Here is a 19,704-nt window from a genome sequence, read left to right as displayed (position 1 = left end):
TTGTCCATTCAATAACAAACAAAAATAAATGTGTTATAAGAGGGATAAAACTCTGTTTTTGTTGTTTGGAATGTTTTTTTAAAAAAGGAATAAATCAGAGATGTTCAGGTCCATTTGCAAGCCTTTTCCAGAATTGCTCTAAAATTAAACAGGCACCTAAGCCATATGCAAAAACCCATTTCTTTGCCCCCTAAATATAATTTTAATCAAGTTTATGTTAAATTTTTTTATCCTTTTCCCAAACTGATTGTAAAAATAAAAGTGCAAGAAAATTCACATTTAAATACGTAAAGTATTTTCCTCCCCTAATATGCATATAAAAGCATATTCTGCTATGTTGTCTTTGAGCCAAAAAATACATTAGAGTACATGGGAAGTGTGAAAGCCAATAGATAAACCAAGTTCTGAGCCACACTTTAGGCCCCATCTGCATTATACATTGAAAAGTGTATCATACCACTTTAAGCACTCATGGCTTCCCACAAAGAATCCCGAGAAATATAGTTAAGTGTGCTGAGAGTTGTTAGGTGTCTCCCATTCCCTCTCACAGAGCTACAGTGTGGTTTAACTGTCAACCCCTCTTCCTACGGAACTCAGAGAATTGTAGATCTGCGATGGGGAAAAGGGGTTCCTGGAGGAGTGGGAGCAGGTATGTTCTCAGAATTTTCAGAGAACAAATTCATCAGGCATCCCTGCCACAATTGCTATTAACGATTATCCCCAGCCTCTACCACACAAGTAAAAAATTTATCTATTTGTAATTAGCAAAGGGTGGGGCCTTTTTCAGCCAGAACTCAGTTCTGGCACCTCTCAGGTGGGCGCCATTGCCCTTCTAAGAGAGCGAGGGAGGTGTTCATGGTGTGTTCCAGCACCTCTTTTTCTAGAGAAATAGCACTGGCCAAAGGAAAGACAGATAAGCAGACACATCTGTTCTATGAACTATACCAATTCCTGTTCTCCAGTCCACACACTATCTCTATATCTAGTCTGTTTCCACACATACAGCCTACGCTGGAGATGTTGCTTTTCACTTGTTTTATTTAATACCACTTTTCTAGTCAAACTACTTGCAGTAGTTGTTTTTTTTTTGTAAAGCAGAAGAAGCCTGGAATTTTGCAAAATGAAATGAAATGGTATCCATTTTTTAAATTTATCTTTTTGCAAATAGCCTCCTTGGCCAATTAGCCAACACGTTTGCCCCTAACATTCATGCATGCCTTGTACTAGCTAACATGATCAATCTTTTCCTCCATTTGTGGAGCTTGTTGAAAGCACACACTTGACTGTGAGTAAAGATATTTTTAACTATTACACTCACCTCCCCTTCTTGGTAATCTATTCCTTTAGGGAAGGGCAGGCCAAACTGGTCAGCTGCTTGGCTCCTACATTCTGGAAAACTCCGAAGAATTCTCCAGCAAGCCTCTGGGGCAAAGCAAACTTTTCCCCAAAGAATAAGGGCTTCTGAGAGACTTTGCCACATAAGGGCCTGTCGGAGGCTCTGAGCAGGCATCAGTTGACAGGGAAATCTTTGCCTCCCAACAGATGGCCAGGCTTTTCATTTCAGCAGGCAGGAGACCGAGCTCAGGATTCTGCCAGCATTCCACGCGGCAGGGCCAGCTTAGGGCAAGAGGGATTTAATGTCCATGCCCTTCATAGCTGGCGAGCTAAACGATGAGCTGCTGACAGGAGAGCCATCGAGTGCTCATCCACAAAATGTAAGATCCCGAACTTCTCTCCCCCCCGCCCAGCCCCGGCCGCATTTCATTTTTCTTTGGTAGAATTAAAGACCTCTTTGCTGGCCTCTCAGAATCCATTTTGGCACAAATACAAACCACCTCTTGGTGGCAAGCAGTTGTCTGGATTTGAGATGCCATTATTTGTGCTGACAGTTCTTTCTGCACATTCAAAGTCACAGCTGGCCATTAGAGGCTTAGAAAGCCCTTCTCTCCCCCCCCCCACCTCCCCCGGTCTGCAAACACCAGCTAGTGCCAGTTTACTGATATTGGATATCAGGCTGCACTTGACGGGACAATGCAGTAACTTATGTCTGTCTTTAATTTAGTGTAAACAAACAGAGCCCTCCCAGCCCTCCTTTCATCTATGCTGGGGCTTCTTTGCATGTGTTTATAACACACAATCTGGAGTAGACACATTTACATTTATGGTGTATATATATATATATCTTTCTCTCATTTTCAAAATATATTGGCTATATTCTCATCATTAAACTAATTAACCTATACGTGAAGATTTAACAACTACCCCAAATATTTCATGGTCTTCCCTAGTTATGCTAGAATTTAATGTATTTATGATTGTGTTTTGGTCAAGACCTCCTTCTGGTTTATTTTTTTAAGTTGAGGTGTTCCCCCCCACACACTATTAAGAAAGTAGCCCATAATCTGTGGCCAGCTGTTCCTCAATCTCTAATGGTGAAAAACAGGGAAATATTTTTTTGTCCGGTTTCTGTCTTTTTGCTTTATAAAACACAGCATTGTTTCTGGGCAAACTGTGCCAGGGACATGAGACTGCTCCACTGATTTGCGCATAGTGGGGAACTCAAAGTATCCTGCATTTAAGCATTCTGTGTACTGCTATTTCTGTAAGCAAAGCTAAATTTCTTCTTCACTTTTCCGTTCTGGGTGTAGGTAATTTGCCTAACTGTGTATTAATCAACACCCAAGCTGTAATCAGAAATTGGATTCAGCTGACAGCAATTTACAGAGTGATTGGAGGTGTGCATTATTAGCACCAGAGTCTTTAGGGTATATCTCATTTGTTTATGGGAAGGAGTTAGGACACTGAAGTTGCTGGGCAAATCTGTGGCATCCTGTGGGTTTGGGAAGAAACCTTGCAACAGGTTTGTCCTAATACCAGGAAGCAGCAGGAGTGTCAGGAGAGCTTCGGAAGCTGTACTTATTTGTGAACAACTCAGCATAGCAGCTAAGAGCTGCTACATAGGTAAGACAGGCTACAGCTAGTTTCCACTGAGCTATGGAGGGAGCCATACCCAAAGTAGTGAGTTTCTATTACAGAACAAGCATGTCTCCATACAAAATCAAGTGCCTCTCTCATTTCCCCAGCCCTTGAGCTGATCCTCTATAGGCCATATACGTTTGGCTTAGTTGTTCCTAGGGCACCGCTTCATCCCTACAGATGGCACTAAGTAGATGAGGGGCCTCCGACTTGAGGCAGGTAGTGTAGGAAAGTATGTGGGGTCCCCCCCTTCTCTTTGCTTTGAGTGGCAGCTAGCTTCTCCCTCTGTGTTATTTTATAGGCCTCAGCCAAAAGGATGTTTCATGGGAGTAATAGGAAAGGGATATTTGTGTTCGTGCTGGTATTTATAATTACCCATGAATGTTTGTGGCTGGAGCTCACCGAATCACCTTTTTAATACATATTTGTAGCATCCCTTTCCCTCCCCAGACAAAAATATAAACTGAATTATGCAACATGTTGTATTCTTTTGTTAGAATTAATTACAGATTAAAGTTTAGCTTTTAAAGCAGCATGATGTACAACACTGAAAAGAGTACTCTGTGAGCAAAGCATTATATTGCTGTATAAAGTAACCATCAAAGTTTGTTGATGGCCTCTGATTTGAAATATGTATGTGGTTTGTACTGTATATAGATATTGTTGTAAACCACTTCGGTACTTTTTATATAGCGATATATATACAGTATACAGTAGCACCTCAGCTTACGTTACCCTCGGGTAACATAAACATTGGGTTGCGAAAGCCACAAACCCAGAAGTGTTTCGCCGCTTGTGCATGCGCAGAAGCGGTCCCTCCAGTTGTGGAAACCTCGGGATCTGGCCAGAGCTCCGGAACGGATCCCATCCGCAACCGGAGGTACCACTGTGTGTGTGTGTGTGTGTGTGTGTGTGTGTAAAACAACAACAACAACAATACAGTGGTGCCTCGCAAGACGAAAAGAATCCGTTCTGTGATTCTCTTCGTCTAGCGGTTTTTTCGTCTTGCGAAGCAAGCCCATTGACGGATTAGCAGATTAGCGCTATTAGCGCTATTAGCGGCTTTTAGCGGCTTATCTGCTGATCGGATCAGCTGATAAGCGGCTTAGCGGCTTAGAAAAAGGAGGGGGGAAGGGAAAAAACCAGCAGGAACTCGCAAGACATTGTCGTCTTGCGAAGCAAGCCCATAGGAAATTCGTTTTGCGAAGCACCTCCAAAACGGAAAACTCTTTCGTCTAGCGAGTTTTCCGTCTTGCGAGGCATTCGTCTTGTGTGGCACCACTGTAAATATAAACAAGCAACACTTAGTAGATCTGTTGAAATATTTTTGATATGCTTTATAATTTTCTGCTAGTTTGGGAAAAACTTCAGTAATGACCCTTAGAATGTAACCTGTACTGAGATACTGAAATAATTTTTAAATGGTGAATCAATTGATTTATCAGTTAAATGCAAGGCTGCTGATTGACTACAACCTTTAATAAGTTGACCGCTCTAATTGCTGGCAAATTTAGTGAAAGAGGACTTCATCCTAGCTAGCACATTTTTTCTTTTGTTTGACAAGCGTCCATAGTAAGAACGCCTATTTAAGGCATCAAAGACCACCCAACTGCATCTATATAATGGTATCTCCCCCATTTATTTAAGTATGTTTTCCTGTTGTGTATTAATTTCCATTCATTACTGTAGTATGGAGGTAGGGTGAGTGTACAATCTTGTTTCTGCTGTGGGCTCATTCCATCACAGGTCATGGCAGGGTGAGAGTGGGTGGAGCTAGTGATGACTATAGGCAGAGCCAGAGACAGAAGTATACTGGAATAACTAAAATAAATATAGGTCACCGGCTTCAATTTTCACAATGGCTACCACATATTAGAATACCCAATTTTTGCATGTGTCCCCAGAAGTGGAGCCTACTGGGTTTGATGAGGTTACTCTCAAATATACAGAGGCTTTAAAAAAGAAGAAGAAATACAACAGATCAACACAGCTATTGTTCTAGTGACAGTACTTAATGACTTTTGTGTGTCTGTACCCCCACTTGTGCAGGTGTGTTGCAGCTGCCTACCAGTCTGTTTTCAGATAGTTTCAGTGCAGGGGTGAGAACATCTCCCCTAAGACATACGACAAGAAAAAACAAGTAAACCAAGAACAACATCAACTTCTTCATATCACAGAGGGGAGGAAAACAGTTTATAAAGCCAGAATAACTAGTAAGGAGACAAAATGGGAGGCAGAAATTCTGATAGGAGTTGGGGGTTTAGGATTTAGTGCTTAGGAGTTGTTAAAGCCTGGAAGTTGACATCTTTCATTGTTATTGCCAGTGACTGCCATCTCATCTCCATATTCCTCATACTTTTAAAATGCACTGAAAGGATATTACGATTGAATAATACTAACAACACTAGTATCATTACTAGGGCCATTTTTCTATTAAGTAAAATGCATAATGATGGTAGAAGCAGCAGTTTTGCAACCCAAGATGCAGGGCCACAGGTGAGAGAAGCAATGAAGCTGCAAGATTACCTTGAGAGAACATTTAGTATTTAATGCCTTAGCTGAAATCACACGCGCTCCCTGTACAGTATTACATGCACAAATGTTTTTCATCATAAACACATTTTGGAATTCTGTAAATTATAGTATGTGGGAGCCAGAATTGTGACAGTGAAAAATATGCCAATTTGTCGTCCCCAAATGCATAACTGTTTCAAGTAGTAGGGAAATATGATCATTTCTGGAATTCTGTAGTTGTGACTGCCAGCCGTCAGACTCCATGGAAATGGCGGCTTCATTTTCTCCTCTGTACCCTTGTTGTGTGATGAAAGTTTCAAGCGGCATGTTTTAGAAGACAGATAATGACTTTGCTTTTTGGTGGAATAATTTTTTGTTAAGTTTATGCCTATTTATTTTGGCTCATTGGTCTGGTGTGTTAGAACTGTGAGAAGACAGTCTTTATCCATGTGGTACATGTGGACAGATAATTTTATATAAATTGTTTGCTGGGTGAGCAAGGGGTGTATTGGGGCAACTTGTCAACAACTGGTATACTCAACACGATATCCTTTTTCCAACAGGTTCTTCTTGAAATTTTTTCTTAAATGTAACCAGAACTGCCTAAAAAATGCAGGAAACCCTCGAGACATGCGAAGATTTCAGGTCAGTGTCACTCCCCCCCCCTTAAGATAAATAATGTTTAAATGATGTGGGCTGGGAAGATTGTCAACCTATGTAAAATGATTACATAGTTCTTTCGGAAAGTTACGTTTTGCATTTTATCGTTGTTCTTGGCATTGTATTTTGATGTATTTTCTGTGAGTCGCTTTGGTTCACCCTTTGAATGGGGAAAGGTGCGATATAAATTATAAAAAATAAATAAGAGTTGGGATATGGGGGGAAATGGCGAGGATTTGCATTTTGTAAGCCACCAGGCTTTGCTCTGTGATCTGAAGTGTCAGAATGCCAGCTCGAAAACAACGAATCTGAACTAGGGTTGGCCCTTCCCCTTTCAGCACCTGAGGCCAAATGGGAAGATGCCACTTCCTGGTCTCCCCCAGTGCCGGATTTATGTATAAGCTAAACAAGCTATAACTTAGGGCCCCATTCTCTTGGGGCCCCCCCAAAAAATTAAAGAAAAAACAAACCTGGATGTACATTTCCAAAATATAAGATAAAAAGCAAATAAAATAAAACCTTCATACAGCAGCAGTGTTTTGTGTTGTGTAGGTTCCTATGATGTAAGTAATGGGCCCTGCCTGCTAGCCTGCTCCCTAAAATATCACTGGTTTCCTCATTTCTATATATAGGGTGCCTACATTCTGCATGTGCAAATGGCTTTAGATACCTGTTAACGTCCATAAATTATCATGTAGCATATATTCAACACAAAAAAACAGCAACAATTTGTTGACAAAGGACAGCTGGACATATAAAGGTCCCCATTACCTTCAGGAGCTTAGGGCCTCATCAAACCTAAATCTGGCCCAGGTTCCCCCACCACCAGGTTGCGAGGCAGCAGCTTCTCTGATGGCTACAGGGGTGGAGGCGCCTGTGCCATCACCAGAGAAGTGGTGGCAGTGGTCCAAAGCCACCAGGGAAGTTTTCGTCTTGCAAAGCAAGCCCATAGGGGAAATCGTCTTGCGAAGCAGCTCAAAAACGGAAAACCCTTTCGTCTAGCGGGTTTTCCGTCTTGCGAGGCATTCGTCTTGCGGGGCACCACTGTATTGTCATATGAATTTTGGACCTTAGGTCATTGGCAGCTGTCTGTTTTGTTCCCCTGAAGTGTAAGTTTGCCTATTTTATAACCATTTACTTAGCACCCATATTAATATGGAATTCATTGAAATATTTATGGTACCGACAGTATTCACAGTTTTGTTTATGGGAATACAAGAGTAGCCTTTCTGACATTTGGTTACAAGTGTGAACATAGCAATATGATGTACCAACAAAACAAAAAGCTGTAAGAGTTGTAACATCACACCAGTGAAGGATTACAAGCGATAATTAATTTGTGTTTAGTAATAAGGCCACTTGCACCCCACTTGCAGGTCACAGGATGGGAAACTCTGGACTGTAAAATTACCTGAAGGAATACAGATGCTAGTTCTCAATTGATTTTAATTCCGTAAATCAACAAGCTAAACAAATGTTGCCTCTTTCTAGTTCTAAAACCCAAATTGAAAAAAAAATAGTATTTCATTCGTTCTCTCAAGTCTGTGCAAGCTGTGACCTGCCAATGTGAACACACTAGCTGCTTGATAAAACTGCCTCTTAGTGGCCCAGTACAATTCTGCCTTCAACACTAGCACCATTCCTTTGCATGTTGATGGGGTATTGGATGGTTTGGGATGGGAGGCAGATGTTGTTCCCTACTGGCTTCTATTGGTGGAGATGAGGAGAAGTGAGGCAGCCTCTGCTGCTGCGTTTCACCGTAATTTGTGGATATTTGCAACTGCCAGTTCTCCCACCGATAGAAGCCAGTAGTAAACCCCCCCAAAATGGGGCAGTGTGGTGTGCCAGAGGCTTTGGATCCACAAAATCCAATCCCCTACTAATCCCCCACGTTGTGCCAGTCTGGATTTGGTACAGCCCCCCCAAAAAAGTGTAAAAGAATCACCCTCATCTTCTGCCCAGGTCAGCTGGGAGAAAGGGTTTTGGACACCACTGGTGGATCCCCTGATTCTCTCTCTACCCCTTGGTGGCCAGGATTTGGATTTCTCTATTACTGAGCTACTGTAGAATGCCTACATGGCTGCTAGTGGAATCTGTTTAGCTTGATAAGACAAACGTTATTTAAGCTTTGCCTTTTGGGATTGGTAAAGTAAAGGTAAAGGTACCCTTGACTGTTAGGTCCAGTCATGGACAACTCTGGTGTTGCGCGCTCATCTCGCTCTATAGGCTGAGGGAGCTGGCGTTTGTCCGCAGACATGTGGCCAGCATGACTAAGCCGTTTCTGGTGAACCAGAGCAGCGCACGGAAATGCCATTTACTGCCGGAGCGGTACCTATTTACCTACTTGCACTGTGACGTGCTTTCGAACTGCTAGGTTGGCAGGAACTGGGACCGAGCAACGGGAGCTCACCCCGTTGCGGGGATTCGAACCACCGACACTCTGATCGGCAAGCCCTAGGCTCAATGGTTTAGACCACAGCGCCACCCGCGTCCCCTCTTGGGATTGGTAGCCTATCCTATCTCACAGTGTCACACCATATAAGGCAAAGAAGACAGAGTGATAAGGGGGAAAAACAGAAAAGACCTTAATAATAATCCATTTTGCTATGATCCTCCTATCACACTGTGTGCTGACGTTTTCACCTCCCCAAACAGGTATGGACTGGAGGTATTGTTCTAAATGTACAAGGTGAAGTTCACAAACAATTCTGAAACAAACAAAAGTACCCTAATCTGCCCATATGTAGGTTTCCCCACCAGAAGAGACATAAGCCTCTTCTGTTGCAGTAAACTGCTCAGATCTTTTATATCAATTGTCCATAGAGTTGGCCATACTTCTATAAAAACTTTTTTTTTTTTTTGGCCAAATGACAGTGGTGGAACAGCCTGGCACAATTTATTATTATTATTACTGTAACACCGCAAGATCAAAAACAATAAATTATTTAAATACAAAAAATGTGGTTGATTTTGATGGGCAACCTTTATGGTATAATTTATATATAAAGTATTTCTATACTGTTAGGTCATAAAATATATGGGAAACATGCTACATTAAAACAGAGAACTAGATAGTAGCAAGATGTGGATTTTATACCTTCAGCGTTAGAAATGCAGGAGTAGGCTAGAATCAGTGCTTTTTTTTTCATTTTGTGAATCTAAGTTTGGCCTCATTGAGGGGCAGTATTTCAATATAAGTAGGAAAATGAGAGTACCCCTAAACATTTTTTAAAAGAAAAAAGCACTGGCTAGGATTATTTTAAGCCATAAGTGTTTGTGTATTTGTGTTGATTTCCCTTATTTTTAATATTTAGATCTTCCATATGAGATAATGGAATTATTAGGCTAATAAGCACCCTATGCATACCGACTCAAAGGTACATCTCACATAGTTAAATGGGGCTTACATAAGGTTTATAATTCTAAACACACAAGTAGAAAGCCTCACTGAACACAGTGGGTCTCACTTTTGTGTAAACATGCATAGGACAGCCCTGTTAATTATGCACTTTTTGACTATCAGTGTGCCATATAATTAAGAAAAATGTAAATAGCGAAAAAAAGCCCAATTGTTTCAATATTTTCAGTTTGGAGATTACTTAAACATGGAGTAAAAGATGGAACATTCAGAACAGCTTTAACTGACTTTGAAAAGCTAGTAAATAACCATTAAATTCTTAAAGGACTATTATCCAAAATTTATTGTCAATTGTTCCGTTAATTACCACTCTGGACTTAATTTGAAGCTAAGTTGGAAAAAAATGCTTGATAGAACTCTTACAGCGTATGGTTGGAACAAAATCTTTGCTAAGCTTTTACCCATATTCAATTTCTGTAATATGAAAGAGTGTCACTAGGAAACTATTCATAGGTCATTTCCTAACTGCCCATAGGTTGGATAGAGTAGTCCTTCTTCCTTGGTGATCACTCGTAGCCAAGTAAGATTTTCTTCCATAAACATGGTTTTAACGATGAGTCCGTAAGTGACTGTGGGGGCCAATTCTGGACCCACAAGTCCTTCCACAGTGGCGACATTGGTTTCTGGGTGGGAGTTGATCACGGTGTGGATTGCACGTTTCTACCTTGTGTTCTGAATTTGAGTGTCTTCAGAGCCCATGACACCTTTGGTAAAAGCTGTTCTCCAATTGGAGCGCTCGCAGGCAAGTGTTTCCCTATTGTTGGTGCTTATACTCCATTTTTAAAAATTTGCCTTGAGACAGTCTTCCAACCTCTTTTGCTGACCACCAGTGTTACACTTTCCATTTTTAAGTTCAGAATAGAGTAGTTTCTTTGGAAGACGATAATCAGGCATCTGCACAACATGCTTTACCCTCTGCATATTTTTCTGTTTATTAATTTAAAACCTTTATATGCCACCTTATATCAATGATTTCAAGGCAGTTTGCAAAAACAAAAACAAGTAAAGCAAATAGTGTTGGGAACACTCTGGTCCCAACAGCTGGACATACTCAGGAGTTTGAGGGTAAATGAGAAGTTAAGTTTTTGCAGTAGTTGGGCATTTCTGACCTGTTCCAGAGTTCCCAACTTCTGGCATAGGGACTGGCTCCAGGATGAGGGAGAATTGTTGGGTCTTCCACAAGAGCCCCAAAGGACCAGCAGGTGGAGTCAGCAGTGGAACCACCTGGAGCAGGGAGTGACTGATAAGATAATTGCTCCAGCAAAGCCCCAGGGTGGTCTATGTTACTGCCTGATAAGCAGCATCTTCTGACTCACCCTGCACTGCTGCGTGCTTAGAGTAGGAGCATTGAGGAGAAGACCTGGTGGTCCAGCAGTTTTTGTAGTGGATGCAGTGTTGAACTTCAGTGCAGACTCGAATATCTAGGGCTAGACTAACCTACCTCAGATTGGGTAAGATCCTACACTTTCCTGAGCTCCTTGGAGGAATGTGCAATAAATAAATAAATAAAGTGAAGGCCATATTTATGACCGCAAGTTTGTATTTCCCTCACAGTTAATGTCATGTTACCTGGAAGTGGAACAGTTTTGTTTGACTAGCTTTTGTTTTCCAGGCCATATAATTTCTGCTATTTCCACATGGAATTTGCAGATTTCTACACAGCATTCTTAAGGGCCTTCCATCTGTTTCCCTTCCGTCTCTGCCACTGTTGCCTCGTATTTATTAAACATCGGTTATTCTGTAAGAATATCCTCCAGTCAGACATGCTCTCGCAAACAGGGCAATCTAGCGTGAACAGCCAGGACCGCAGTCTGTCAAAGCAACAGTTTGTGCTTACCTACGTGCTGCCAGTTTGCAACTCCCCCAAGATGTGAGCTGATTTTCATATGGTAATGCTCTTGCATGTTCTGTCAGAAGAGCAATCAGGAGCTTGTGTAGGTGACTAGGTAGGACATAAGAGGGGTTGTTGATCTCTTGACTCGTAAAGACATTCTGTCAGGCAAGCCCAGCCTCACAGCAGTCAAGCTTTCCGTGTGTAAACAGAGACTGCTTAATTACACAGGTCATGTCAATTAGCGTGACCTTCGCATTTTAAAGAAATTAATCACTTTCGGCAGAGCAAATCACTCCTCATACTTTAATATTCAGCGTGGCGGTAAAGTGTGCAGAAATGCATTAAGCGACAGAGCATTCCTATTTTTATGAATAATGGTTCAGTTTAATCGTTGGTCCCACCCCAAGTCTTTGGACTTGTTGCTTGAACATTACAGCAAACAAAATAAGGATGCCTGTTGATGCTGTATATTTATTTTGGTCTAGCAAGAAGTGCAATAGGGTAGGCGCTTCTTTTCATATTGGAGGCTCCTTGCATGGGATTAGCTGCTCCCACCTGGCTATGTCATGGCTTCCTTTTTGTGACGCATCAAGTTCCTCCTGTCTTCCATCTCAGCACCTGCTTGCCCTCCCCACTTTGGACATTTCAGGTTAACTTCGTTCACCTCAGTCCAGATTTAGAAACAAGCATTTAGCAGACAGCTCCTTTCAAGTAAACTGCAGCATGACTCAACAGTTCTTATTAAAGAGTTGGTTGCAGAGGTGAGGAAGTAGAAAGAACCAGGGTGCCAAATGGAATTAGATGGCATATATCCTCTGTCATACAGCAGGATGATGTATTACCGGGAGATGGGTATGTAGCCCATCTTAAGTTGTTAATTAGGGACCAATATAACTTTGGAGAGATAATGAAGAAAGGTGGAGTTGCATAGTGTTGCTAGCCAGGTAACGGAGGCAGCTGAGGTCATCAACCCTATCAAAAACCACTCCATCCAAAGTAGGTGAGACCATAGCACTGTGTCTGTTCACACAGGAAATAAATGCACTACTGTTGGTGATATCGTGCTAAAAATGAGTAATTTTAAAACAACACCTTGGATTCTCAGGAATAAATTACTGGGTGAATTATGTCGTTACTGGGGGGAAGTACCTGTTGCATCATCACAAAACGACAACTGAAAAGATTATTGGTTTGCTCCTTCCCTGGGTTTGCTACAATTCATTATTAGCAAATGTATGGTTAGAATTTTGCCTATCAGTCAGGCAGACAACTGACAATACAGGAATGATATTGCTGGGAAAACAGGCACCTGTGTTTTCTGTGAATTTCTAAGAGTATGCTGAAGTGTGTAATTAAAAGTACTAATGGGCTGGTTCAGAATGAGCTCAGTTTTCTGAACATCTTCTAAAAATGCCTGAAGACTCTTTTTTAAAAACAATGGCCAATTTTGATAGCGTTTCAAAGTTGGGGGGGGGGAGGTTCATTACTGCACAGGCACCAGCCAGTCAGCACTGTGCACAGCCAGCTTCTGCTGTTACATTGCAGAACTGCCTCCTTCCTCCACAAGCTTGTGCCTGTATCTTAGTTCTGAGAAACAAAAGGTGGATTTTCCTGAATGGTACATCCAAACCCAGAGAGAGCCTCAGATACTTCTATTCCTCTGATTTGAGTAGCGTTTGTTGCTGTTTCACTGCTTTACAAGATACGCAAATGGCTTTTTATATATCTAATTTTAAAGAACAGCAAGAGGAGACTGCATGTTAGTAGTCTCAAAGCATCTACCTAAATTTAGGCTGGGCCTTTAATATCCTGCTAAAGCTGGGACTTGAGTCAAAATAATAATAGATGTGTACTGCGAGGAGTAGTCTGCCCAAAAGTCATTCCAGCCTCTTCCACACAGTGTTTAGAAGTGTAAACAAAAGTATAAATTTGCTTCCAGTAAAAATGGAGATTACTGAAAATACCAGGAATGGACATAAACTAATTGGCTAGCGAAACCTAATGGGCTGTGGTTAAAAATGAGGAGTAATGTGATTCCTAATCTTGAAATATTGGGTGGTGCACCCTAACAAATAGGCTCCGTTAACCAACTCAGATAAACAGATTGATTTCTTAACCTCTACTTTTCATTTCCAGAAGATTTTTTAGCTTCCAGAACATTTGCAACTGAGCTATTTAATAATGCAAAAGAAGGATGTACACAGAGGAATGCAAATAACAGTAAATTTAGGATACACAAATTTAACTAACACCCCCCCCCCACACACACAATCTGATATTTTTATTAGCAGTCTGCTAACCTGCAGTGCTGCACATACATTTGAAAACTAACAATCTATGAAGATTTGATGCTAAAGCCAATTTTCCTCCCCTCTATGTTTGCCTGTCCCAAATTAAAAACTGCATTTTCTTCACAACATTTCGATAGGTTTGAGATTTGGCAGGCCTGCCTGTCCCCGTGTTTATATGAGTTTGTCAGCACCTCATTAATCAATTTTTAAACTGCAATATGCTTCCCCCCTCATGTGTTGGCCTGTTGTTGTTTTTTCAAAGTTGCTTCACTGCCTGCTCTACACCTCCTGCTCTCATTTTTTTAAAAAGCTGAAACAAAAGTTGTTTCCTTTACAAATTAGTTTTGCATGTGCTTTGATTGAAACGCATCCCACTCATTAAAAAAATAAAATAAATTGTTTCCTTTTCAAGAAATACACGCAAACCATATTTGGAACACACTTGCTCCCGAGAAGTCCTGTTGACTTTAGTAAGATTATTCTAAAGTAAATAGATTTGTGAATTTTAGCCATAAACTTGTGAAGGCTGTTTGGAAAGTATTCAGTGCATATTAGATACTGTATTACTTTTTGCTTAGGCAGAGGGCATTAATATTTAAATAACACGTAGGCCAAATATTTCTTTTTCCTTTATAGTAATCAAACTTTTGAATTCTCTCCCTCTCTCTGTCTGTCTCTCTAAAAAGAATCAGTAGAGAGTTTCTTCTTTTCCTACAGGTGCACTGTGAATAATCACTTCTTAAAGTAGACCACCACTTAACCACTTTTATTTTTTTCACATTTCCTGACCCTAGAAACAGTTTCTCTAGGGGATTCCTTTTATAGTATTTTCTCTTAATGACTCCAAAAGAGCCCAGCCCACCCCCAGCATGGCATCTTTGTAGTAAATCAAATTCTATTCAAGGGAACTAGGTAGCAACAGTCTGTTACTGCAATTCAAAACATATTTTAAAGATGAATGGCTTAGGTTGAGTGCCTGATGTTGCAGATGTTGTGGGCAGGGAAAGTTAAGTAACTGATCTCAGTGAGATTACGCTGGTAGCTAAAGTTGCTCACTGTTCATGCACTCCTATGAACAAAATAGTTTGCACTGAAGGTCCAGGGCCCTTGTCATAGAATTGTTTGACATTGTATTTTATTTCTTTTAAACAAAATATTTCTTAAGTGGTTATGTTTTTAAAACCTTTCTTGGACTTGGTCCCCCAAAACACACTTTTCTGTTCCTTTTTTTCTGTCTCTTATACTTTGTATTTAGATACCATTTTCAGGTGGTTAAGGTCTTAACAAGAAGAAGGGTTATTGAAAGTGGCTTTAAAAATCCACAGGGGGAAAAAGGAAATATAAAAGGACAGCTGAAAGTTTGGTGAATTCTCAATGCATTTTGAGTATGTCTTTTATCGGGGGCAAAATGCTCATATTTGTTCCTTAATCAGCCTTCTTAAAGCAGTGGTAGCATGTAGCTTTTATGGAGCAGTTTTTCTTACGAAGGAGCAAAAATGATAATTTTCCTTTGATGAAGCCATACTCAAAATGTGCTGGGAACTTAACAATCCTTGAAGCTGCCTTTTTGTGTTTGCTTTTTTCAGTGGAAGTTTTCCCCATCTGAGAAATCCTGTAGCTTGCTGTGGCCTCCATCCCTGAGGTAGGTGCCAGGCGAAAACGCTGTGCTTCAACCAGGCCTTTGGCCGATGGACATCTGATGTTATGGGAGGGGGGATTATTGGCCTGTTTTTGTCCTTAATTTTATTGTATATTTTATGTTGTAATTTTATGTTGTGAACCTCCCTGAGATCTATGAATAAAGTTAGTAATTTTAGTAATAAAAATAATAGGTAGGCTCGACACTGGAGAAAATGTCCTGAGGGTATTCCTCTCTAATAGCCCTATGCTCTGGGACAGCAGTAGGACAGTGTCATAGCCCGTGAGATTCTTTAAGCTTGTGTCTTTAGCTTGACTATTTAAAGTAAGGCAAAAGGTAAAGGACCCCTGGATGGTTAAGTCCAGTCAAAGGCAACTATGGGGTGCAGCGCTCATCTCACATCAGGCCGAGGGAGCCGGCGTTTGTCCACAGACAGCTTTCTGGGTCGTGTGGCCAGCATGACTAAACCGCTTCTGGCACAACGGAACACTGTGACGGAAGCCAGAGTGCATGCAAATGCCGTTTGCCTTCCTGCCACAGCGGTACCTATTTATCTACTTGTACTGGCATGCTTTCAAACTGCTAGGTTAGCAGGAGCTGGGACAGAGCAATGCGAACTTACCCCATCATAGGGATTCAGTGCTGACCTTACGATCAGCAAGCCCAAGAGGCTCAGTGGTTTAGGCCACAGCACCACCTGCGTCCCTGTGCTTGACTCTTTAGCAGAGGCTGGATGGGCATCTGTCATGGATACTTTACTTGAGATTCCTGCATTGCAGGGGGTTGGACTAGATGACCTTCAGGATCCCTTCCAACTCTACAATTCTTTGATTCTATGTGTCAAGAAAGATAAAGGCACTAGGACAGGAAATCACTACCTATCCTCATAACAGCATGTGACTACTTCCTGGTTGCCATGGTCCTTGCAATAAGTTCCTTATGCGGGCTTCTACTATAAAGATGTGGGGAATAGGATTCTGTATAGCTCAGTATCGGAAGGAAGGGATACTTCCAGCTCAATATGCAAAAAGTTGACCTATAATGAGAATAATATTCGGCTAGCACAGTTGTTGTAGTTTATGGACCTTTTTTTGGTACACAGTTATATGTTTTTCTTGGTGTTTCTGCTTGATACGTCTATAATTTTTTTTAAAAAGAAAAGTTGACTAAGTGCTTTCCTAGGCATCACATTCTAACTTGGCAGCTGTTATTAAAAGTATTGTTACAAAATTTTAGGGTGCCTGGTCTCCCCTTCTAATATCTGGAACCCCAGCCCCAGTGCCGGATGTTGAATTTAGCTTGTTAAAATATAAGCCAGGCTGGCTCACTGATGAAGCAATCGCCTGGAGAGATGGGCCATCAGAAGAGCAGAAGGTGAAGGGTGAAGACCTATTAAGAAAGCCATCAGCAAAGCTAAGACTGTGCCAGCTGGGAAATGGGTGAAGCCCCTCCCTGAGGTCCGAGTTGGGTAGAAGAACAAAGGCCATTAGTAGAGTTTCAGGATTGCAGTTTGCCTGATATAAGCAAGAGGAGAAATAGTTCCATTTGGCAAGCAGCTTGCAGGCTGCAGAATGGGAGGGTGGCAGCAGTGTGGGCTGGCAGTTTGAATCCAAGGTGGCAGCCTTGTGAGAAACAGGGCCCTCTTGGAGTGTAATCTTGAGAGCTCCCCCATCCTAGGCTCAGGTTGTATATATGTGGAAATAAACTATACAGTATATATTATAAAGACACCACAGTCTCCACTGTGCTTCATTCCCAAACCCTGGATAAGCGCCTGGAACCCCTGGAATCTCACAGTGCTGTGGGGATTATGGCAGCGTAGCAATATGTACATGTTGCTGTTCTTGCTTCAGCTAGCCGGAAATGTTGCTGGCCTCTGTCTGTAGGAATGAAAGTGACTTCTTCGCTCTCCCTGGTATTGGTAAAAGGGATCGCTGGATTTCTACATGAGAAACTGGGCTCTCTGAAGCAAAGCACTTCATTTCTGTTTGGTTAGTTCTCAAAATAGCCTCCATGAGCACATAAGTGAGCTGGGCAGAGCAATTTGAAGCTCTGATTTAGGCCATTGGGATGTAATGAATCAGTGGATGCACCACTGCATCTGAAGCCGTGCCACTCATGTCGGCTAGAGTATTCGGAGAAAGCAGTTGTGTAACTTTTTTCCTGTGCCAGCTCCAGGCTGATGCAGTTTAGATGGCCAAATTGGGTCCCTCAATGGGAAACAGGTCAGCTTTGGAGACAGCCAATCTAGTGTTGGCCCAGTTCTGCTCCTGCTCCACCTCTCTGTTTCCCTGCTTTGGAGATTTACAATGGCTATTCTTGTGCTTTCAGAGCATGCAGCAGTAGCCTTTGTGGTAGTGCAGCTCTGTTGCTGGCAGAGCCGACTGGAGGGACACCTCTGCCTCATCCTAACCCCTTCCAGCAACAGGGTCAGGGATAAGGATTGTTTGGTAGCAAATGAAATAACACATTTTCCCCATCCCTACCTTCCTTTTTGCACTTGTAAGGCATGGAATAGAGGTGGGGAGAAAAGGTTAGAAAGGACTGCCATGTGCTGAGCAGCCTGCTTTATGGAAGTGAGTCATTATCAGAAGCCGGAGTCAGAGGCAGGTCAGCAATAAAACATCCAGTGTCAGTGAAGTTAACTCTTTATTCAAAGAAACTAAAACGGTGCAGGCCTAGTGATCACAGCAGCTCTTCCCAGCAGGTCTTGCCCCATTGAGGCAGTTGCAAAGACTGAAGATGCCCATCTTCCCATTGCTCTTTAAGGCTCCTCCCCCAGTTCCTTCCCCAGCAGCCAAAGGCTCCTTTGCCTTGTCTCTCTTTCCTCTACCCTCTTCATTTCTCTATGTGTTCTGGGAGACTGGGCAGAAGGGAAGCTGGAGCAGGAGCGGGAGATTCCCTGCTTTTTCAGTTGCCTACCTCCACTCTGCTTCTTGACCACACTCTGCTTCTGCCTCAGATTCTGGACTGCTCTATGCTACAGACTCTTCCCACTCACTAAACCCTGTTACCTCTTCAGCTTCCGACACCTCATCCCAGTCTTCTTCCCTCTGACCACTCATCATAATCATCCCACCACCAGTCCCCTGGCTCTGAGCCGCCTTCTGCTGAGGGTTCCCTTGTTGGTTCTCCAACTGGTGCCCTTCCTCCCACTCCTCTGCATCCAACAAGTCCATGACAGTTGTGAGCAACTTGCAGCCATTAGGAGCAATGCCTTCACACCTTCCATATGTGCTGCGTCAGGAAGATGTTGGACACCACTTCTTTCAAACAAAGATGCCCTCTCCCAAGCCCCCATCCCCACTATGTTTGCATTCCTGTCTCAGCGTTGTCTGTGCTGGCTTGGTCATGTCCACAGAATGGAAGATGGCAGGATCCCCAAGGACGTGCACTATGGGGAAATGGTTTCAGGCATTCAGCCCATTGGCAGACCAAAGATGTCTGCAAACATGACATGAAGGCAAGTATCATCAACCCCACCGTTTGGGAATTCCTTATAGGCAACCGCAGTGCCTACTTCTGCAGCAGCACAACCTGACGCCTTCATCTGCCCCAGCTGCAACAAAACATGTCTCTCCCATATTGGTCTCTATGGCCACAGCAAGCACTGTAACCTTCAAACAATTTTACTTCACCCCCAAAAGGTACACTCCTCCATTGTTTCCCAAGACAGACAGGTGCCAACAATGGGCATGTGATACATTATGTAGGAGCTATCATTTAAAGCTACCCTATTAAAGCAATTCAGTATTATACACACACCATTAAATGTTCACCAGCTATTGTTATGCAAAACAAGTTATGGACAAATGCCCTTTTGGAGTGTGCATGTAATCTTGCCCATGTAGACTTTTCTCACACTGGAAAACTGTTTCTATGGATTGTGGTTGTAGGGAAGATTGAAACTGACTTAAACAGTGAAATGGAATATAACATAGGAATATCAAAAGTCCTTCTCACGTGGCTAGGGCTTTTCCTTCAGAATTCAAGTTCCCAAAACTTGTCAAATAATTTTGACCCTGTTTTAACCCAATGGGTTTTTCCTTTTTAAACCACACTGTGAAATGAGCTAACAAGATTCTGACAGACTATTTTTGGGCACAAATCATTTTATGTTCACAATCTTAAAGGCCTTATTAAGTTTGATGGGGGTGGGGGGATTGCTTTGCTGGAACTGCTCGACTAAGCAATGTTATAGGTCAAGATCTGACAAAACATGTTTTTAAGAATTTTATTAGAGTTAATAAAGTGTTGTTTGGAGAGTTTTGTTTCGATTGCCTTCCCCTTTCTATCCAGTTCAAGCAATGTAAGGCAATTCTTTGCAAGCAAATCTCCCTGCTCAGGCAACTTTGAGAGGGTAGCAGCTTCC

General features: G+C 42.1%; 1 protein-coding gene across 8 annotated transcripts in view; it reads left to right on the top strand.

Annotated features, from left to right (window-relative positions):
- The window catches only part of EBF1 (EBF transcription factor 1), a 382,065-nt gene that overhangs the window by 243,701 nt on the left and 118,660 nt on the right, over window positions 1-19,704 (top strand). For all 8 annotated transcript variants that reach the window (XM_082213736.1, XM_082213732.1, XM_082213735.1 and 5 more), the window contains exon 7: window positions 6,054-6,135. In XM_082213736.1, coding sequence (XP_082069862.1) covers window positions 6,054-6,135 — 82 coding nt within the window. The remainder of the gene's footprint in view (window positions 1-6,053; window positions 6,136-19,704) is intronic.

This window comes from Podarcis vaucheri (genome assembly GCF_965113315.1).
Source record: "Podarcis vaucheri genome assembly, chromosome: 2".
NCBI lineage: Eukaryota > Metazoa > Chordata > Lepidosauria > Squamata > Lacertidae > Podarcis > Podarcis vaucheri.
The sequence above is the reverse complement of the archived record's forward strand: the minus strand, read 5'-3'. Positions and strand labels throughout refer to the sequence as shown.